The following is a 23,681-nucleotide window of genomic DNA, read 5'->3' on the forward strand; positions in this document are numbered from 1 at the left end:
TAATTTAGATTATTAACTAGGAGAGTGTGGGAATCTAGAAAGGAATCTTTCCTGCATCATTGGGAATGAGATCTGATGGGACCATCAAATGAAAAGAGTATTGAAGTAAAGTGAGTTAGAAAGAAAGAAAATAGGATCTCATTGGTATTGTCAAGACAAGGTAGCATATAATTTGTGAATGGACCAATCATGACAATGGAAGACTCTTTAATATTCAAAAGGAACAGTAGTAAATAGTCTGCTGGCTGGGAGAGGGAATACATTGAAGATTTAATGAGTGATTAAGGAAGAAGAAAAAGAAATAATGTAGTTAAAATGATCTTAGTTCAAGAGGGGTAAAAAAATCCCATGAGGAATATAGATTTGTAAAAATAACAGAACGCTAGACTAGGAAACTGAGGATTTGGGTTTCTTACCGTGGCTCTGCTTCTAATTATCAGTTTGATCATGGGAAATCCACTTAAACTTTTGGATTTTAATTTATTCCTCTGTAAAACTGGGCAAGGAAAGTTGGACAAGAGGATTCAATTTTAAATATTTGTATAATGGTCTAGACTATACTCTCAAACAGCTTGCTCAGGAATGAGAATTGGGTTAAATGTTACTATAGTATATTGTAATTGGCAAACTAGTTTCATGACAGGACCTAGTTGTAATGGATGATTTCATCTACCCAGGTATTTGCTGAAGGTTTCTCTTTGTTAAAAGCAGAGCAACTGAAAATTAGTAGGTAACGTAGACTAAAGACTGAATTCAAAGAGCCTGGTTTCAAATTGTGTTTCAAAAATTGCATTGGACAATAAAATCAGGTTCCAAAGAGAGCTTGACAAGCCAGAATAAATGAGATGAATTTTAATAGAGATAAATGTAATGCCTACATTTGGATGTTGAAAAATCAGTTTCACAAATATAAGTAAAGTAGCTAGACAGCAGTTTTCATGAAAAACTTCACTTTAAAGAGCTGAAAGTGTAGTATGAATAAACAATGATATGGCAGCAAAAAAAAAAAACAAAAAACAAACAAAAAAAAAAACAAACCCAACTCAGTCCTGGATTAAAATAAAAGAGAAGCATACTTAAATGAAGGGGGATTACAGTCTTACTGCACTCTGTCAACCAATTTATTTTATACTGTTCTGGCTGCCATATTTAAGTAAAAAAGCATTTCAGGAAATGGAGCATATAATGAGGAGCAGTGGACTAAGAGTTCACGACCTTTCAAGCCCTGGTTGGGAATGTTTAATACGGAGAAGTGAGGGTGGAGATGTAGTTCAAATCTTTAAAGAACTGTTATAGGGAAGACAGATTAGAAGTGCTATAGAGGGCAGAGCAAGGAATTGTAAGTACAGTAGAGAATGTACTCGGGCTTCTACTAAAAAAAGCTTCCTAGTGATCAGTGATCAAAATTGAATGATTTAGGCCAGTAGAGAGAGAGGGTGGTATCACTAATTCTAGTTGAAGATGGAACTGCTATCTTTCTAGTCTTCTGAGAGTTTATAACATTATCTTAACTCTCACCCTCCATATCTGGTACTTTGCCAAATTTTGCTGTTTTACCATTTTTGACTTAAGTAATCTTCCTAATGGGGCCTGACCATATATTTCTGTGATTCCCCCCATTCCCTCAATAGATTTTGGTATTGGTCTTGTTACCTCCATGATCAAATTTGGCTTTTAAGTTAAGCCCTTCACTGTCTGTCCCTTTAAGTCTTTTCAGTCTTACACTAAATTCTTCTGCATATATTCTAGGGAACTTTTTCCATAGGACATACCATCTCTGCCCTTGGTGACTTTTCACTACCTTCATTCATGCCTGGTGTACTTTTTTCACTCTTACCCTTGGCTTTTTTCAAGGCTCATCAGGTAAAATCCACCTTCTGCAAAAGTTTTTCCCATGACTTCCCCTGCATTTTTCAGCTCCCTCAACACAGAAGTCCCTTAGAAATTATTTCTTATTTATACTGTATCTATCTTAAATGTACATAGTTGTTACAGTTGTTTGAACATTGTATCTCCATTAGAATGTGAGTTCCCTGAGGATGGTAGATCTGTTTTTGACTTTCTTTGTAGTCTCAGTGGATAGCACATCAAAAACATTTAAATGCTTATGGTTAATGATAATGATGGGGTTTTACCCAAGGGAATCTGACAACATATGCAGCTTGAACTATAATCTCCTATGTCTTCAGTGAAAGGAGAGCATTCCCTTTTCTCATCTCTCTTCAAAGCCAAGTTGGTCATTATAATTACAGTTTTTGCTTTCTTTTTCATGTACATTGTTGTTGTCATTGTATACATACATAAAACACATTTGTGTATGTATATATGTGTGTATACATATATATGTGTGTATATATAATTTTAGTCAATTCAGTAGATGTGAGGTGGCATCTCAAAAATTGTTTTAATTTGCATTGCTGTGATCAATAGTGATTTAGAGCATTTTAAAATAAGACTTTTTGATACCTTTGATTTCTTCTGAAAACTGCCTGTTCATATCCTTTGACCATTTATTAATTGGGAAATGACTGGTTATTTTTTGTAAATTTGCTCAGTTCCCTATATAGGAAATGAAGTCTTTATTAGAGAAATGTGTTATAAAATTTACCCCCCTCAGTTTCATGTTTTCCTTTTGATCTTGGCTGCATTAATTTTGCTTGTGCAAAAGTTTTTGAATTTCATGTGATCAGAATTATCCATTTTATTTCCTGTGATTGATTCTCTCTATCTCTTGTTTGTTCATAAAGTTATCCTTTATTCATAGATCTGACATACATTTTTCTAGGCTCCCCAAATTTATCTCCTGTATCATTCTTTATGTCTAAATCATTTATCCATTTTGACTTTATTGTTATATATGGTGTGAGATATTGATTTATGCCTACTTTCTGTCAAACTACTTTCCAATTTTCCTAGTGGTTTTTGTCTCATGGTGAGTTTTTGTCTCCAAAACTTAGATCTCTGGATTTATCAAATACTAGATTACTTGGTCATTTACTATTGTTTAATTGTGTACCTATTTTATTCCACTGATCTACCATTTTGTTTTTTTAGCCAGTGTCAGATTGTTCTGCTAGGCATAGGTAGGCAATTCCTTCACATTTTTTTCATTGAATCTTTTGACTTTTTGTTTTTTCAGATGACTTTTTTTATTATTATTTTTTCCTAGCTCCATAAAATAATTCTTTGGTAGTTTGGTATAGTATTGAATAGTTATTAACTTAGGTAGAATTGTCATTTTTATTTTATTAACTTAACATGAGCAATGAATATTTCTCTATTTGTGTGAAAAGTGTTTGTAATTATGTTTGCATAGTCCTTGGATTTGTCTTGGCAGATAACCACTCCTCCCCCCAAAGTATTTTATATTGTCTGCAGTTGTTTTAAATGGAATTTCTCCTTATCTTTTCCTGCTGGGTTTTATAGGTAGTATATAGAAGTGCTGGTAATTTTTATAGATTTATTTTATATTTTACTCTACTGAAGTTTTTCCAATTAGTTTTTTTGTTGATTCTTTAGAGTTCTCTAAGAATACCATCATACCATTAGCAAAAAGTTATAATTTTGTTTTCTTACCTTATTGCCTATGTTTTTTCAATCTCTTTTTCTTATTGCATTATTATAACTGTCCCTCCTCCCCCTTTCTCTCTGTGTCTTGTATCTCTCTCGCTCACAGCTATTTATTTATTAATTTTATTAAAACTTGGGTAATTTTTCAACATTGACTCTTTTTTTTTTTAATTTTATAATAACTTTTTATTGACAGAGCCCATGCCAGGGTAATTTTTTACATTATAATCCCTAAATTATCCCTTGCACTTAATTCTGTTCCAATTTTTCCCCTCCTTCCCTCCATCCCCTCCCCTAGATGGCAAGCAGTCCTATATATGTTAAATATGTTGCAGTATGTCCTAGATACAATATATGTTTGCAGAACCAAACAGTTCTCTTGTTGCTCAGGGAGAATTGGATTCAGAAAGTAGAAGTAACCCGGGAAGAAAAACAAAAATGCAAACAATTTACATTCATTTCCCAGTGTTCTTTCTGTGGGTGTAGCTGCTTCTGTCCATCATTGATCAATTGAAACTGAGTTAGGTCTCTTTGTCAAAGAGATCCACTTCCATCAGAATACATCTTCATACAGTATCGTTGTTGAAGTATATAATGATCTCCTAGTTCTGCTCATTTCACTTAGCATCAGTTCATGTAAGTCTCTCCAAGCCTCTCTGTATTCATCCCGCTGGTCATTTCTTACAGAACAATAATATTCCATAACATTCATATACCACAGTTTACCCAGCCATTCTCCAATTGATGGGCATCCATTCAATTTCCAGTTTCTAGCCACTACAAACAGGGCTGCCACAAACATTTTGGCACATACAGGTCCCTTTCCCTTCTTTAGTATTTCTTTGGGATATAAGCCCAGTAGTAACACTGCTGGATCAAAGGGTATGTACAGTTTGATAACTTTTTGGGCATAATTCCAGATTGCTCTCCAGAATGGATGGATTTGTTTACAATTCTACCAACCATGCATCAGTGTCCCAGTTTTCCCATATCCCCTCCAACATTCATCATTATTTTTTCCTGTCATCTTAGCCAATCTGACAGGTGTTCAACATTGACTCTTGCAAAACCTTCAGTTCCAAATTATCCCCTCCTTCCTCTTAACCCTTCCCCTAGATGGCAGGTAGTCCAATACATGTTAAATATGTTAAAATATATTTTAAATCCAATATATGTATACATATTTATACAATTATCTTGCTGCACAAGAAAAATTGGACCAAGAAGGAAGGAAAAAAACTGAGAAAATAAAATGGAAGCAAACAACAATAGAAAGAGTGAGAATATAGCTGGCATTTCTAATAAAATGTTGAAAAATGATGGTAATAATGACTACACTTGCTTCCCTTCTGATGTTATTGAAAAGACTTTAAGTGTATTCCATTTAAAATAATGCTTGTTCTTGATTTTAGATAGATATTATTTATTATTTTAAGAAAAGCTCCATTTATTACTTTTTTCTAGTGTTTTTGACAGGATACAATGGATATTGTATTTTGTTAATCTTTTTCTGTATCAGAAAATCGTGATTTTTTTTTTTTGTTGCTTTTATTAGTATGGTCCATTATACTTATAGTTTTCCTAATATTGAACCCACCCTCCATTTCTGTTTTACATTTAGTCTGGCTCTTGTATGTGATATTGCTAAAATCTCTTTCACTTCATCTAAAAATTTTCCATCAATGTTGGGGAATTAGGAAATTTGGCTTGTAATTTTCCTTTTTATGTTTTTATTTTCTGGTTTAAGTATCAAGACTATATTTGTTTCATATTGCTAGGATTCCTTTTTGTAACTGACTTTTTCAAAGAATATATATATATAATTGGAATTGTAAAAAATGTTTAATATAATTTATTTGTTTTTTCCCTCTGAGGGAAGTCATTTATAGCTTTCTCCTTTCCTTTTTTCTAAGATAAGGTTATTTAAATATTTTATTTCCTGTCTGGGCAATTTACATTTTTTGTAAACATTCATCCATATCATTAAGATTATAAGCTTTATTGGTAAAGAACGGGACAAAATAACTACTATTAATAGCTTTTATTTCATCTTAAGTGATTATTAGTTTATCTCTTTTAGTATTGATACTGGCAATTTTATTTTTTTGGGGGACAATTTAATCATTTTATTAACAAGAAAAAAGAATGATCATTTGGTCATCTCTTTTAGACCAAAGGCAAACACTTTATTAGTAGTTTCTTGGGACTTAAGAGACAATGTGAAAGGGAAAAAAAAGGAAAAATGGATGACAAAATGGCTTGATGAAAATCAAAGGGGGATTTCCCTTTGGTAACATTGACAAATTGATTTTATTTTTTTAAAAATCAAATTAATTGTTTATTTTATTCCCTCTCTTCCTCCCCAACTAGCTTCTAGTTTTTTTCAAGTTCAGTTTTATAAACTTTCAATTTTGCTAATTTCTTCTTGATTTTTTGAATTTATATTTTGGTGTTTAATTGGGGCATATTGAATTTGTTGATTTTCTAAATTTTTGATTGCCTGACCAATTCATCTGTGTTTTTCTTTTTTTTAATTGATGTAAATGTTTAGAGATGCAAGTTTTACCCTTATTTTTAATGAAATTATTGATTCTTTCTATGAAATATTATTTGATTTACTCATAATTTAGGATTAGGTTATTTGTCAATTAATTTTATTCTGTGCTTCAAAGGCCCTTTGTTGAATGTGATTTTTTATTGCATTATAATCAGAAAAGAATGCATTTAACCTTTATGCTTTTCTGCAAGATTTAAAAAAAAATTGTTTTTGTTTGTTTTTTATTATAGCTTTTTATTGACAAAACATATGCATGGTTAATTTTTCAACATTGACCCTTGCAGAAACTTCTGTACCAACTTTTCCTCTCCTTCCCCTCACCCACTCTCCGCCTAGATGTCAGGTAGTCCCATACATATTAAATGTTAAAGTATATATTAAATATTTATAAGATTTTTATGCTCTAATACATGTCAGTTTTTGTGAAGCTGTCATGTACAGCTCTGAAAGAGTTATACTCTTTCTATTTCCATTCTGTATTCTATATCATTTTATATCATTTTATAAAATTAAAATAAAAAGTATTATTTTATAAAATTCTATTCATCTACTTAACTTTTTTTCTTTTTTATTTTGTAGTTAGATATATCTATGGCTGAGAGGGATAAATGAGGGCCCTCATTGTTAGTTTTATTTTGTGTTTCCTTCTGTGATTTAATTTTTCCTTTAAGAATTTGAATGCTATTCTATTTGGTACATACAGGTTCAGTGTTGATATTAATTCATTGTCTATGATATATTTTAATAAAATATAGTTTTTCTGTTTGTCTTTTTAAATTAGGTCTGTTTTTTCTTTCTCTTTTTTTTGGGAGGGGGGAAATCATGATTGTCACTCATGTCCTTTTAAATTTCAGGTAAAGCTTTTAAGGGGGTTCCAACCCCTTATTTTAAGTGTGTTTCTGTTTCTGTTTCAAGTGTTCTTATAAATAACACATTGTTGAATTCTGGTTTCTAATTCATGTTGTCCTCTTCCACATTTTGGATGAGCTCATTTCAATCCTCTTCACAGTTATGATGGCTAACTATGCATTTCCCTTCATTCTGTTCTATTCTATCATCTTTTTACTATCCCCTTTCTAAGAGTCTATTTTACTTCTGATCACTGTCTCCCTTGATATTTCTCCCTCTCATATTTCTTTTCATTTTTTTAAACCCATTTATTTTCTGCCCACCTTTTAAATATTAATTTAAATGCTGCATTGTCTATTTTTCTTTGTTTTGTACTGCTCTAATTTAGTTTATTTTTGTATTTGTTCAGTTATTTTTATTTCTTAGAATTTTTACTCTTTGTTTTTTTAAATCTTCTCTGATTGTGACTTTTAAACATTTGGTCATGTCCCTATATGGAGTCACCTTTTGGGTTGTTGAAAATGAGTATTTGCTGTTACCAACAAGTAATTTCTTTCCAACCAAAGATGGAGAGACACTATACAGTCAGTTAAATCAAGATCTGGAGCTGATTATCACTCAGATCATGGGGTTCTTATTGCATAATTCAGACTTAAATTTGGTATGACCTAAGTAATATCCATTATGAATATGAAGCAGAAGTGATGAATAGGTTTAAGGGATTAAATCTGGTAGATGCCTCAAGAACCATGAACAGAGGTTTGCAATATTGAAAGAAAGCAGCAGCAAAAAAAAAAAAATTCCAAAAAAAAGAGCAAGAAAGCAAAAAGGTCTTCTGACAAGGTCTTTACAAACAGTTGAGAAAAGAAGGAAAGTGATAGGTAAAGTAGAAATGGAAAAATATTCCCCAAATTAATGCAGAGAGTAGAAAAGAGATATAGGAAGGTTTTCTTAAATGATCAATGAAAAGAAATAGAAGAAAATAATAGAATGGCAAGGACAAGAAAATTAGAGATAGCAAAGAAATATGGGTATTTCTTGAAATGGGTGTGATAAAAGACAAAAAAAGATAGGTTCTTGAACAGAGTAGAAGAGATTAAGAAGAAGTGGTTGTAATGCACAGAAGAACTATATGAGAAAGATCTTAACATCGTTGATTTTGAGAGTTATGTGGTTACTGGTCTGGAGCCAGAAATCTGGGAGAATGAAATCAGGTGAGCTTTAGGAAGCATTGCTTATAAGGCTAGTGGAGATGATGGCATTACAACTGAGCAATTTAAAATCCTAAGATGATGTTACAGAGCTGCACTTAATATGCCAGCAAATTTGGAGAACTCTTCAGCAGCCACTGAATTGAAAAAGATCAGTTTATGTCTCAGTCCTAAAGAAGAGCAATAGCAAAGGATGTTTAAATTACCAAATTTACTTGCCAACGAGATTGTGTTTACAAACTAGGCTTCAGCAATATGTGAACCAAGAATTAACAGAAGAGCAAGTTGGTTTTCAGAGGGGCAGAGGAACTAGAAACCAAATTGCCAGCATTCTTTGGATTATAGAGAGAGAACAAGAGAGTTCCAAAAAAAATTTTTTTTGATTGTATGATCACAACAAAAAATGTGGCAAGTCCTCAAAGATATGGCAATACCAGGTCATCTTACGTGTCTCCTCAGGAACTTATACAGACCAAGAAGCAACAGTTAGAACTGAATATGAAACAACCGATTGCTTCTAAAATTGGAAAAATAGTATGACAAAGCTATATCTTGTCACCTTTTTTAACTTAGAAGCAGAATATGTTACCTGAAAACTGGATGGACAAATTACAAGCTGGAATTAAAATTGCCAGGAGAAATATCAGCAATCTCGTATATGCAGATGATAGTACTTTAATTTCAAAAAGTGAAACAATTAAAAAGCCTCTTGATGAGGGCAAAAGAGGAGAATGTAAAAAAAAAAGCTAGCTAAAGATCATGGCACCTGGGCCCCTCATGTCCTGGCAAATAGATGGAGAAGAAATGAAAGCGATGTCAAATGTAATATTCTTGGGTTCCAAGATCATTGCTTTTGTAGCAATTTCAGTCATGAAATTAAAAGATGGTTGATTCTTGGAAGTAAAGCTATAGCAGACCTGGATAGCATATTAAAAAATACCTTTGTCACCTTGAGACAAAGGTTTGTATAGTCAATGCTAGGGTTTTTCCAGAAGCAATGTATGACTTTGATTGTTGCACTATAAAGAAAACTGTGGTGCTGAAGAAGACTTTTGAGAGTCTCTTGGACAATAAGAGATTGACAATAGTTAAAGAAGCTAATTCAGATTATTTATTAGAAGATAATGAGAAAACAAAACTCAGAAAAGATCTTGATGTTAGGAACAATTGAAGACAAAAGGAAAAGATAATGGCAGAGGATGAAATAAATAGAAAATGTCATAAAAACAGTGAACATGAGCATCCAAGACTTGATGAGATAGTAGAAGATAAAAGGAACTGGAATGCTATGGTCCGTGGTGTCACAAAGAGTCTGACACAACTGAACTGAACAACTGAATAACCAAAAATACCCTTAGTTATAATATATAAACCCTGTGAAAGCAAGTATCAGGCCTTATTTCAATTAGTCATTTCTGTTTCTAGCAAGATGCTATGTACAGAAGTATATAATAAATATTTGTCCAATTTGAATATAAAAAATATATTGCTTATTCCTTAAACTATTGAAATTCACCTTGGTTATTAAAGACCATATTCTTAAAAATTAAAATTTTCAGATGGCATTATTTTGTTATTAGTGATGTTCAACAAGCTGCATATTCTCCTAAGTATCAGCATAATTCTGGGGATATAGTAGATTTCCAATAAATATTGATTTTTTTTTTCTTACTTTGAGTTATCGAGTTGTATGAATTTAAGAAACATTTTTGCAAAATGATTATTCAGTGAAATTCTCTTAAAATCAAATGACTGTTGAATCTTACTGTTTTTATATTTATGTTGGTTTAGTAAGATTTCATGTACTTTAACTTTGTAGCTTTTGTAGATAGTAAAAATATGCTTTATCTTATTTTGTAGGCCGGCTTAATTGAAGCAAATGGAGAGCTAAAGGTTTTTATAGACCAAAACCTCAGTCCTGGAAAAGGTAAGAAGTTCATTTTGAAGAGAATTAACATTAAAAATTAATTTATTAAATAACCTTTAAACTTCTTTTAGAGCTTTATATCAATGATAATTAAAATTAATTTAACTTTTATGTAATAATAGTTATTTTATGTAATATTCATTAATAACCATCCCTTCTGTCATTGTTTTACATGCTAGAAATACAGATTCATTGAAATTCAGAATCGACCATTTTGTTTTTAACAACTAGCTGATCAGTATTATGCACTGATGTCATTTCATTTAATACCCTTTGGTAATCCCATGTTAGAGTGTATTTGAGTCACTTTCCCTGGACTTACACAATATGCAGATGGAAATACTAGCCTTACCCTACTGTCAGTTTTCACCAAGATTAAAGCTATGCCACCTTGGAATTGTCATTGGTCTGATCAAAAGAGCATAATTTATCACTAGTATATTCAGTGTTGGGATTTCCTATTTTCTCTTATTTAAAAGTTTAATGATTCAATAATGTCATGTCATTATAGCTTAATCTATAGCTAAATCCATATTGATTCTGGAATTTTGATAAGTATATTTCTGAAAATTACTTTTTTAGGGAAGTTCCATATATGCTGGTATAATAATTAAAAATGTTGAACTTGGAGTCATGAGAGACTTAGTATAACTCTAGGGAAGTCATTTAATCTTTGGCTCACTTGTTAAGTGAGAATAATGATACTTGCATACTAAGGTTGTGAAATGTTTTATGAACTTTATAATTCCATGTAAGTTTAGTTTTTATAATATGCAAATATCATTTATCTTATTGATTTCCAATTTACTTTTAAAAACAACTAGCCAAGGATTTTATCAATACAAATCAACAGCATGGTGTGCTTTTTGATTATCTCATTTTAATCTCACTAGAACCCTATGAAGTAGCTGCAATTATTACAGCTGAAGAAACTGAGGTACTTACATATGTCTTCAGTGCTTAAAAGATCTGCTATTTCATCCATTTTTATATTATTGTAATTTTTAACTCTTAAACTTTAATCTTTTTGAGTTTCTGGTATTGAAGACATTTATTACCTGATGACCTACTTACTGATGATTAAGCCTTTCCCAGCTTGTTTGATCCTCAGATGAATGACAGTTTGTTGCTGGGCCTACATAGAAACTTTATATCTTAATAGGAAATAGGAGCCCTTATGCTGCAAATTTTTCAAAAATTCAGTTGCCTCCACAAAAATGAGACATTAGAGAAGAATTTTAGCAGATTTCTTTCCATTGTGACTAGCTTATCTCTTATTAGACTGAGCTCCTTTCTTTATATCTTTAGCACTCAACACAGTGTCTGGCACATAGTAAGAGATATAAAGTAAATGCTTATTGACTTTCTCCCTATAATCTAAAACCGATGATTTCTGTTTTTTAATCATGTTTGTTAATTTGATGAGTATGAAATGAATTCTCAGCTGTTTTGGTTTTTATTTTTTAGTGATATGGAATATTTTTTCATGTGGTTGTTGATAAAGTATATTTTTTTGAAAACTTCCCTTTCCTTTGACTCCTTATTTACTGGGGAATTGGTTCTTTGTTTTTATGTTAGCTTTTGTATCACATTTTTATCAGATATTTGATGTAAATATTTTCTCTCAAATTTAAAAATCTTTTCCTTTATTTATTTTTGAAAGATTTATTGCATCTCATTTGTTAAAAGTTGAAGAAACTTACAAGTTAGACAATTGAATTGGGAACAGAATGACTTATTTTCCCCCCTAAATTTAGCAATCATTAAGTAAAATAAATATTTGCATATATGAAGTAGAAAGGAAAAAAAGAATTGTACATGCAATTGAATTCCTTATGTACAACTTGCTTTTTCTTTTAAGTATAATCAATTTAGCAAGTAACTTTCAAAGTGATCCTACTTGTTTTAGGTTTCTTGATCTTTTTTATCCCTTATTGGTCATTAACTTTCTCCTGTTTTTGTTGTGAAAAGTAGTTCTTTTCTCCTTTTTTTGTTTATGATGTTACTTATGTATGTAAGCTTTTTTTTAAAATTTAAAATATATTATGTGGATATAATGAGGTATAATCTTAACCTAATTTATGCCACATTTCCCAGTTTTCCCAGGATTTTTTGGTTATAAATTTCTTTTTTAGTAGTTGAGGTTTGTGGATTTATCAGATAATATACTACTTTGTTCCCTCACTTCTATATTTTTATACCAATTTCTTCCACTCATTTATCTCTGTTTCTTATCACTACAATATGGTTTTGATGATCCTGCTTTGCAGTTTTGAGATCCAGTTCTATTAGTAGCTAAACATGAAGGTGAAGTGGCTTTAGGAGTCTTTTGTTTCTCTAGATAATTTCATTAAATTTTTTTTAGCTCTTTAATATAAATCTTCGTTAATTTGACAGTTCTGCATTAAATAGATAAAATAATTTAGATTAAAAATAATGTCATTTTTATTGTATTTTTCCATTTCATCCTTAAGCAACTAATATTTCTCCAGAGGTAGCAAAGTAATGCTTTGGGTGAAGTGTTGGCGTGGAATCAGAAAGGCCTGAGTTCAAATTTAGCCTGAGCTACTTACTAGCTATGATTCTGAAATTGTCCCTTAATCTGCCTTGGTTTTCTCAACTAAAAAATAAGGATGATAATAATACACCTACCTTGTGTGGTTGTTGTTAGGTTAGAATGAGATAATATTTGTAAAACACTTAGCCTACTATCTGGCCCATAATGGGCAATCATTAATTGCTGATACAATTTTCCTTTCTATTTATTTTAGTTATGCTTTATTTTTGTAACGAATGATTTGTAGTTGTATTCCTCTTAAGTTCTAGTGTTTGGTAGGTAGACTCCCAAACATTTTATAAATTCTATTTTTATTAAAATTCTCTATTTTTTTCCTCCTAACGTAATATACAGAATTGCTTTTGATTGATGTGAGTTTATTTTATATTAAGTAAATTTACTGTTTTAGTTATTTTTTACTTAACTTTGTAGGAAACTGTCATATAATTTCCAAAAAGTAATAAAAAAGAGAAAAGGTTAGTGTTTTTTTTTTTTTTTTTTGTATTTATCTAGAAATATTTGTATTTTCTTTTCTAGCATACATATGGAATGTTAATTTTGTGATTTTTTTTTTCCTGACTGTAGTAGAATTCCATACTACAGATTTCATCTGTTAGGAAATGCCAATAATGTGGCATGTTTATTTTAAAGAAATATTTTTATATTTGAAAGATTTTTATAAGCATTTTCTCTACCAAAAATTCTTTAAAATTTTTAATGAACCTAAGATATAGCATGGTGAGGTGACTATATGATAATTTGTGAAAGCAAAAACCATATATTAGATCCCCCAGTTTGTTATTTACTTTTGCTTTTACACTGGGCTAATCTTGTAACATCTGAGTTCTAGATAATCTGGAAAATTCTTGTTCTAGCTATTATATCATGAGATTGTCATAAAGACCAAATGGGATAAGTATGTGAAAGTACTTATCAAATTTATTGTATTATATAGGTATCATAGTATGGGAACTCCCTTTACTATTACAGGAAATATCCAGCTGCAATTTAGTAACTAAGTCTTAAGAGAGCTGACTCATGTTTTGAGTTTATAGGTTGCCTTAACCCAAGACAAGGTAGTATTTGAGGCTTGACTTGAACCCAGGTTTTTCTGACACAGGGCCAGAATGTTATCCAATTTTGCCCTTGCCTTTCATTAACAATCATGATAATAAACTGGTAATTTTTCTTTTTTCTTTTTCCTTTCAGTATATATCTATTTATTTTATTAAATATTTCCCAGTTGTGTGGGGGGAAAAAAGTTTTAACATTTATTTTTTAAATTTTGAGTTCTAAATTCTTTTTCTTTCCACCATTTCCCCCCTCCTTGAGAAAGCAAGCAATTTGATATTGATTATACATGTGAAGTGATGTGAAACATATTTCTATTTTAGTCAGGTTGCAAAAAGAAGACACTGACCAAAAAAGGAGGAAAAAAATAAAGTAAAAAAAAAAAAAACAACAACAGATGAACTGGTAATTTGAAAAGATACTTTATTGAAGAGTTAGGAGAAGAAAAGTTGAATTGGAATGGGGCTGGGCAGTTTTCAAAATGTAATTTATTTTCAGCATTTATTATTTCATGTGAAATTCTTGAAATGAACACCATTTTTTTATTTTGCTATGGACTCAGTGGTGCTCTTAACTCTGATTCTAAAGTGATATTGCAGTCACTTGTGAAGGAAAATTAACTGTCTGACTACTGTAAGTCCTGTGGAATTCTAGAGGAGTCTGGTCTAATTCAGAAATTGATCATCTTTTTTTTAATTTTAAAGTTTTATTTTTATAAAATTCCTTCATTTTCAAATGTATCGCTCCTCTCTCTCTCTCTCTTTTTTTTTTTTTTGTCAATGATGAAAGAATGAAAAAAGAAAAGGGAGAAAAAGAAGAGTTTAGCATATTTCTCTCCATTTTTATCTTATACATTAAAGTTAGATATTTACTTTAAAATAAGTTTCTTGGTGTTATTGTATCATCAGCTATTGTTTTTATGACTCGAGGCCTGCCAGAAGTCAAAAATAATCCACTGTTTTGCAGTTTTCAAGGGCAGTATATAAGTATGCCTCTTTCTCTGTAATTGCCAGTGTTGAATTCTATCATCTCTGAACCTTCTTTCCTATTAGACGTATAAATTCGATTAGTCTGCCCCTTGAATATGCTGAGTCTTCAAAACTTCATGTCTTTGCATCACCCCATTTTTCATTCCTCATATCCCCTCCGCCAAGTGCTTTCCCTAACATTGCCCTCCCAAGATCCCTTCCCTTTTATATATCTTTATTAGTCTAATAATACACAAAGGGCTGGGCTTAGAGTCAAGAAGACTGGGGATCAAATCCACTCTCAGACACTTAGTAGTTGTGTGACCTTGGACAAGTCACTTAATCCTGTGTGCTTCAGTTTCCTCATCTGTAAAATGGGGGTCATAATGGCACCTACCTCTCAGGGTTGTGAGATAATTCTAAAAGGGCTTTACCTGGCACAAAGTAAACCCTATGTAAATGTCAGTTATTATTATCATGCTATGTCTATTTGTTTAAGTGACTTATTCTATTTCTTGACTGTAAGCTTCCTGATGGCAAGATTGTTGTTTCATTTATTTCTGAGTCTTTGTGACCCCATTCAGGATTTTGTTGGCAGAGATACTGGAATGGTTTTCTGTTTCTTTCTCCAGCTCATTTTACCGATGAGGAAATTGAGGCAAACAGGGTTAAGTGACTTGCCCAGGGTCACACAGCTAGTAAGTATTTGAAGCCAGATTAAAACTCAGGAAGTCTTTCTGACTCTAGGCCCTGGCCTGCTGTGCCATCTAGCTGCTGTCCTGAAGGCAGAGAGAGTGCCTTATTAATTTCCAGAATTTATCTTTTAGCATAGTCCCCTGCACACAGTTGGCACTTAATAAATGTTTGTTGTTTTAGTTGTGTGTGTATGTGTATGGATTTGCATGTGAATGTGTGTGTGTGTGTGTGTGTGTGTGTGTGCACGTGCAAATGCGCACGTGTGCGGGTATGTGCTTATATGTGTATAATAGTTTAATTGGTGTAAATAGGACCCAATACACTTTTGTTTGTGTTTTTCTTATTAGTGATACATGTACATATATGTATCACTACACACACACACACACACACACACACACACACACACACACACACAGTTTTACTCCAGGGGGAAAAAACAAAGAAATCAGAATTTCCCAAAAACAGATTCTAAGATTTTTGTTGTTGTTGTGTTGTTTTTTTTTAAGCCATCTAAATTTATAAAGAATTAATACAAATATTCTAGTACATTGAGAGAGAGAGAAAAAGAGAGAGAGAATGTGTGTGTGTGTGATTGAACTCATTTATCAGTCTTTTCATTTTCTTAATGGGTACAATGGAAATAAATGTATTATTCCATTTTCTTTTATCTTTATTACAGACATTTAAAAAAATATTTAATTCCCTAATCTGGCTGGAACTTATTGTGGTATGTGTTTGGAACTGATCTATTTTTAATCCATATATTGCTCTCTTGATTTCCTGGTGACATTTAAACAAGTATTTTCCTAGTTTTTACTTGCCACATTAATCAAAGAATTACCACTTGCATGTATGTATCATCAATATACACATATGCTTCTTATCTCTGTTTTCTTGTAGTTTGTTTTTTTGGTTTCCCTCAGTTCTGTATAATTTTGATTATAGCTTCTTTATTGTTCTAAAGTCTAAGAGGGTAAGACATACCTTATGTGAACATTAATCTGTCTCTATTAATGAGTATCACAGGATTTCCAGATGGAAGCAATTTTAGAGATTTTCTAGTGCAGTTTCTTCATTTTACAAAAGAGGAAATCAAATCCTAGAGAGATGAAGTGATTTCTTTGAGGTTGAACAGCAGCTACTCATCTGGTATTTGAATCTCAGGCTCTCAGACTCCCAACTTTAGTTTAAAGAAAAAAAGAAGGGAACTGTTGATATTTTTGCCTGCTTATTTTTCTTATCAAAAGACAGACAATAAAACACCCTTTTATTTTATCCATATCATAAATAAATATTTTTATTGACATTTGTAAATGAACTTAAAGACTATTTGCAATTCTCATTGGTTTTGTATATGTTTGAATTCTCATCTGTGAACAATGAGTTTCTTTCAGATTATTTAATCCTTTCGTTATTTCTGTCATTGTCATTTTGTAGTTATCACTATGGGTTCATGGGGTTTAAAATCAGGGGGAACCTTAGAGAGCATCAAGTCCAACTCATTTTGCACATAAGGAAATGAAGCCTAGAATGACTTGCTAAGAGCTGAACAGTTGATTAATCGATAGTTAATATTTTTTTGTTGTTGTTGTACATTTGCAAAAAATACTCTAGCTGCAGAGCTTAGATAATTCTTTTTATACTAGAGTTGTTCCCATTTTGGCTTGAATACCTTTACTGAGGTTTATGTCCTCAAAATACTCATTGCACTTTTGTATAGCTTTTATTGTTATAGGAAGTTGTTCCTTACATCAAGCCTAAATTTGTCTTTTTGGGACTTCCACCTATTGTTTCTAGTTTGGTCCTGTAGGGCCAAATAGAATAAATATAATCTGTTTTCCAGATGACAATCTTCAGATATTTGAAACTATCACACTCATCCACCCCCATTATTCTTGAAGTGAAACACCTCATTTAATTTATTTACATAATGACATGATCTTGAGGTCTGTATCTTTTCTGAACCATGGTATCTACCATGGAAGAGATATATATAGAACAGGCCTATCTCTTTATTTCTGAATTCATTGGAACTATTGAGGCCAATGGTGTGGGCACATATGTACCAACTCTTCTGTTTTCTGTACAAGTTGTTCCCTGACTACAGTTGAGATGGATTGATACCCTAGGTGAGCTTCTTTCATTGTTGTTTCTGTCTATCAGGAAAAAAAAGAAACTTCTTTCATGTTATTCTTCAATGTCATTAATGACTACTGAATTACATGTAATTATATGTAATGAATTACATTACATAGTGACTACTGAAGAATAACATGAAAGGGTAATTTTTTTTCTTTTAAACATAACTTTAATTTTTACTTTAGGTAAGAAGCAACCTGGTACAATTGAAGAAGTGCTTTGACTTCACAGTCAGAGGACCTGGTTCAACTTTTTTGTCTTTAGCTCTTCTTGTTTAGTTTACTTTTTCCTTCCCTCCCACACTTAGTAGGATCTTAATTTTTTCCAATAACATGTCAAGATAGTTTTCAACATTCACTTTTAAAAGATTTTGAGTTTCAGTTTTTTTCCTTCCTGCTTCCTCTCCCTCCTCCCCAGGACAGCAAACAATCTGATATAGATAATACATGTACAATTATATTAATCATATTTCCACATTAGTCATGTTATAAAAGAAGAATCAGAAAAAAAGGGGAAAACCGCTAGAAAGAAAAAACTAAAAAAAACAAAACAACAAAAAAAGTGAAAACAGTATGCTTTAACCTGCATTCAGACATCATAGTTCTTTCTTTGAATGTGAATAGAATTTTCCATCATGAGTCTTTAGGAATTGTCTTTGGATAATTGTATTGTTGAAGAATCTTTAATTTTATCACAGTTGATCATTCAGTGTTTTTATTATTTTGTACAATGTTCTGCTCACCTTATTCAGTAGCAGTTTCTATTAAGTCTTTCTAGGTTTTTGAGAAATCTGCCTGCTCATTATTTCTGATACCACATTACAGTATTCCATTACATTCACATACCATGATTTAGTCAACCATTCCTCAGTTGATGGTGATTCCCTCAATTTCTAATTCTTTGCCATCATAGAAAGAGCTGTTAATAAACATTTTTATACATGTGGTATCTCTGGAAAATTTTAGACGTAATAATAATATTGCTGGATCAAAGTGTATGCACAATTTTATAGCCCTTTGGGTATAGTTCCAAATTGCTCTCCAGAATGGTTGTATCAATTCACAATTCCACCAACAGTGTGTTCAGTTGTTTTTAGTCATGTCCAATATTTTGTGACCCTTTTTGAGATTTTCTTGGCAAAGATACTGGAGTAGTTTGCCATTTTCTTCACCAGTTCATTTCACAAGTTAGGAAAATAAGGCAAATAGGGTTAAATGACTTGCCCAGATCTCACACATAGTAAGTATCTGAGGCTAGATTTGAATTTTTTAGATGAATGTCCCTGACTCCATCTGGCACTCTATCCATTGCACTACCATCCTCACTTTTACAGTCTAACTATGGACAAGCTGCTTAAATTTCATGGGTTTCATTTTCTTTATCTAAAAAAATTTGGATTGATTTGGTGTTCCCTGAAATCTTCCAGTTTCGAGTCTCACTATGATGGTGAGGAGGAAGTTTCCAGAGTTATCTAGATGGAGACATAAACATTATTAAATATTAAGAAAATCTCCATAGTATGAACCTGACCCATTGTTTTAGAGGAAAGGCTCTGACAAGGAGTTACTTTTTTTGTTTTTTCTTTAATTGGAGTGAGACTTATATTTTGTTGAAGTCTAGGTCTATATCTGTTGAGTTGAGTCATGCTACTTTTTTCTTATTTGTATTGTTTCCCTTAAATTTTTTATAAATCCTACTTGGTCAGCATGAAGATTATTTTAAAATCTGTATTTGATATTATTTTTAGTATTCTAGCATTTTCATTTAAGATTTTAGACTGTCATTTCTTTCTTTAGTGGGAATTTTTCCAGGCTTTTAAAATAAAAATCATATTAGCTAATAAATGCTTATTAATTATTCTATGTCCATATTTGCCCCACAGGAAAAAATCATGTGGAGAGCTTCCATACAACTATTTTCAAATCATCAAGGCCACTAGATGGGTCTTTCTTCTGTTTCTCTTAATTTTATAACCCTTGATAGTCTTTGTTTCAATATGTGGCCCTTCAACAAATAAACATTCTAATCAATCCATTGACCATGTCAGAGAATGCACATCTTACTGAGTTTTTAGTTCATTATTTTTCTGTATTGTGAGAAAAAAAAAAGTATTAATCAATGAACAGAACTAAATAAAAGAATAGGAGAAAAATAAGAGTTGTTTTGTTACTACCTTATTACATACATATACAATATGTGGGGGTACATGTGTATGCTGCATCCCAAAAGATGGCACAGATTTAAACTTTAACTCTGTGGCACCCATACACTACTATTTAAAGCTATATATAACAAAAGCTAACATTTTTCTTCTATAATTAGCACTGATTCAAGAGCAAGCATTAAAGGAAAAGTAAAATCATCTTTCGTCTGAAGGAAGTTATATTCTAACTAGAATCTACTTCAATCTACTCCACATTTACCTTATGAAAATTGGGTTAGCTATGGAGGGGAAGGAATATGTTAATCTGCACTTATTAGAACAGTTCTTCTGCAAAGAATCCTGGAGGAAGCCAGGGATTCTGAGAGATGGAGGTGGAGATTTGTGTGTAATTCCAAATAGGACAATATGAGATTATAAGGGTGAATGTTGGGTATATTAGTGCAGTTGAACCAAGAAAATAGTAAAAGGGCAGAATTGAAGAGTTTAAAAGTCAAAGCAGAGGAGTTCACAATTGATCCTGGGACTAATAGGGAACCATTGGAGTTTACTGAGGAGGGGGTCAAGTTTGACAATATTTAGGAGAATGACATTGGCAGCTTAATAGAGGAATTGGAAAAGGCTCAAGGTAAGGGGACCAATTAGGAGTCTAGTTATACAACCATAAGAGAGAAGTTAGAAGATAAACATGGTAAACAATTGAGTGATTTGCAGGAAAGTAAGGATTGAAAAGATACTGAAGTTGGGAATCTGGCTAACTTAGGGCAGAGTTCTGGACTTGGAGTCAGCACTGAGTTCAAATGTGCCATTCAAACACTTAATAGCTCTCTGATTTTGGACCAGTGTCTTAATCCTGTTTGTTTCGGTTTCCTCATTTGTACAGTGAGTTAGCGAAGGAAATGGAAAATCACTCTACTACCTTTGCCAAGAAAATCCCAAATGGGATTGCAAAGAATGGGGCATAACTGAAATGAATGAACAAAGTATCACAACATGGAGTGCTAGAAAGTCATTAGGTGAAGAAATGTCAGAGTTCTTCAACATGTGGGAGCTGTCAAGATCCAGGGTGGGCATTTTTGCATATAGTTGAGATTGGAGGGGAAGAGTAAGTTGTGGTAATAGGGTAGATAGAAGAACTGGGAAGTTTGAATATTTTACTGAATAGCAACATATATGTTGAAGTCGCCTTGGTGTCAAGAAAGGATTGAGGGTGAAGCTTCTTGTTCTTCTTTGTATACTGAGATGTTTAAATTTGTTGATTTTGTTAGATTTACACTGAAAAAGGAAAATCAAAAAAGAGCTATTCTTTTCAAGGGAAATCCTGATTCATGCAGCCTAGTTTTCATACCCTCCTGCTTTTTCTCTCATGTTAGTGGATTATTCTTGTTCCCTACTTGTCCCCTAGCTTAATCTTTAATCTTTCTCAATCTACTGATTCTTTCTTGGATAGGTAAAAATAGCTCTGTCAACACCATCCTTGAAAAATCTTTACTGGATCCTATCCTCCTTAGTAGTTATCACCTTTCTGAGCCAAATACTTTTAAAAAGCTATTTTTTCTTCACTTTACTCCACATTTCGTTATTCCCTCTCTTCTCTAGTCTGACTTCTACTGCTCTTGACATCCCATTGTGTGGGTAGTTGTTATGTGCCACTGGGCAAGTCACTTAACTTTTCTGTGCCTCAATTTCCCCCATCATGAAAATGAAAGTAATAATAACATCTTCACAGTATTATTGTGGAGAATAAGTAAGTCTCAGTATTGAAAGAAATGGCTGTGGAAAAATTAAATCACTGTATAATTGCTAAGATAATAGTGGTAATAATTCTTCCTTTTCATGATAATTCATTACCAAGGGTTTTGATCATGAATGTATTTTTGCCTTTATAATCTTCTGACTGAATTTTCTGCATTCATCAGTTCAGCTAGATGTTAGTGGTTACCTACTAATTTTCAGGCATCACTCTGAAGTCCAGGTGATAGGTGAACAAAACAAAAATGTTCTCTGTTCTTAAGGAGCTTCTGTTCTACCAGGTGCAAAATAGCAAGTAATTCTTTGCTGCTTTGAATTCTTATTCATTGTTTCTTTCTTTCTTTTTTTTTTTTTTTAAAGTTACTTATTGTTCCTTAACAATGAAATAATACTCTTTTGCAGCATCTTGGTTAGTCATTCCTTAGTAAAGAAAAGGAGAATCTTCCCAAACCAAGAGATTGCTTGAAAGATCCTGGTGTAAATAGAATCTTTTTTTGTCTTTTGTGGGGGTATAAAGGCAGTGACCACCTTTGCCCACAGATATGTTCTTCATCTCGTTGCCCTTGAGTAACTAGAGAATACCAATGTTTTATACTGGCCTTATTTCTTTCTCTTTCAGGAGGAAGACCAATTTTCATTTTGTACATTTCTTAAAAACTTTTTTTATTGATATTATATAGCCTTCCTTTCCCAGTCTTGTCACTTTTTCCCACCGTGGGAGTCACACCTCATAAAAAGGAATAAAAAAAGAAAGAGAAAAAAAGAAACCAGCCCACATATCAATCAAGTGTGACAGTGTATGCTATTGTGGCTTCTTTTGTAGAATTGGGGGACTATGAAGGAAGGGGGCATTGGATTCTCATTTTCCTGGGCCAGACTTGATGATGATTTTTATCACATGATGTTCAGTTTGCAGTTTTGTTGCCTCTTCTGTTTATGTTTCCCACCCTCTCTTCCCCCACTCTCATACTTTCTCTGTCTCTGCTTTTCCCTCCTAAATCAAGTGTGTGTGTTTTATGTGTCTCACATATATAAATAGATAAAAATATATAATCTCAGGTGTAACCTCCCACTGAGGCTACTGATTGCCAGAGCCATACATACCAATCTTCCCCAGATACACATGAAGACAAGCTGATGTTAAGGTGCCAAACAGTCTTTCTTTATTGGTAATCTCAGCAGGAGTTAGCAGGAAGCAAGAGCAAGTGTATGTATATCTGTGTGTGTCTCTGCATCTCTCTGCAATCTTCGCCTATGAACTCAAAGCTAGTTATTTATATTTACTCTCCTCTGGGATTACCCTGTGCCTAGCCCACTTAGCACTGCATAGGTGGATCTGCAGACGGGAGATATCTGGAGTTAGTACTTCCTCCTAAAGCTCTAGCAAGAATACACACCCCTTGCCATCTCAAGGAAATACCTGTAAGACACAACCTCCTGCGGCAGAGACCAAGCCCCTTTTTATTTCCTGGGTCCACCCTACCAGCTGACATGGTATACATGGCAATTCTCAGAAGGAAAGTCTGTAACACTTAGGCTTCACTGTATTCTTCATAGTCATCATTTCTCAACTGTGTACTTGTTCTGCCCTATTCATGGAACACTGTTTACTTGATGATCATTTACTTTATTTTCAGTTTTATGTAGTACAGTAAATGTTGCTAGAAATATTTTGGTACATCTGGGTCCTTTCTATTTTTGACCTTTTATTTAGTGTTAGCATTTAAAATGTTTTGGGTGTTTTAGTCGTTTCTTAACCTGTCATGGCCCAGTAGATGTAGAGAGTTGGTCCTGAAATCAGAAGGACTTGAGTTCAAGTCTTACCTCTAATCCATAATAGGTGTTTGACTTTGGTCAAGTTAGTTATTAATCTCTCAGTGAGGTAGGTAGACAACTTTCTAAAACTGGGTTGCAAAGAAAGCCCCAGTATGCATTTGTAGACAGTTTCCTAACCTGGGCATTCCTTATATGAGTAAAGTCACAGTATGATCCCTATACTTTTAAAATTTTAATTTAATTTTATTTGCAGTAGTATTTTATTTTTCTAAATACATGCAAAGATAGTTTTCAAGATTCACTTCTGCAAAACCTTGTGTTCCAAAATTTTCTTCCCTTTTCCCTCTTCATCCCTCTCAGCAAGCAGTCTGATGTACTTAAACATGTGCAATTTTTCTAAACAAATTTCTATATTCATCATACTGTGCAAGAAAATGAGATCCA

General features: G+C 32.5%; 1 protein-coding gene across 2 annotated transcripts in view; it reads left to right on the forward strand.

Annotated features, from left to right (window-relative positions):
• Positions 1–23,681, forward strand: part of TFDP1 (transcription factor Dp-1) — a 131,640-nt gene that overhangs the window by 44,440 nt on the left and 63,519 nt on the right. For both annotated transcript variants that reach the window (XM_051984248.1, XM_051984249.1), the window contains exon 3: positions 10,048–10,114. In XM_051984248.1, the coding sequence (XP_051840208.1) occupies positions 10,048–10,114 (67 nt within the window). The remainder of the gene's footprint in view (positions 1–10,047; positions 10,115–23,681) is intronic.

Source organism: Antechinus flavipes, chromosome 3 (assembly GCF_016432865.1).
Source record: "Antechinus flavipes isolate AdamAnt ecotype Samford, QLD, Australia chromosome 3, AdamAnt_v2, whole genome shotgun sequence".
NCBI classification, from domain to species: Eukaryota; Metazoa; Chordata; class Mammalia; order Dasyuromorphia; family Dasyuridae; genus Antechinus; species Antechinus flavipes.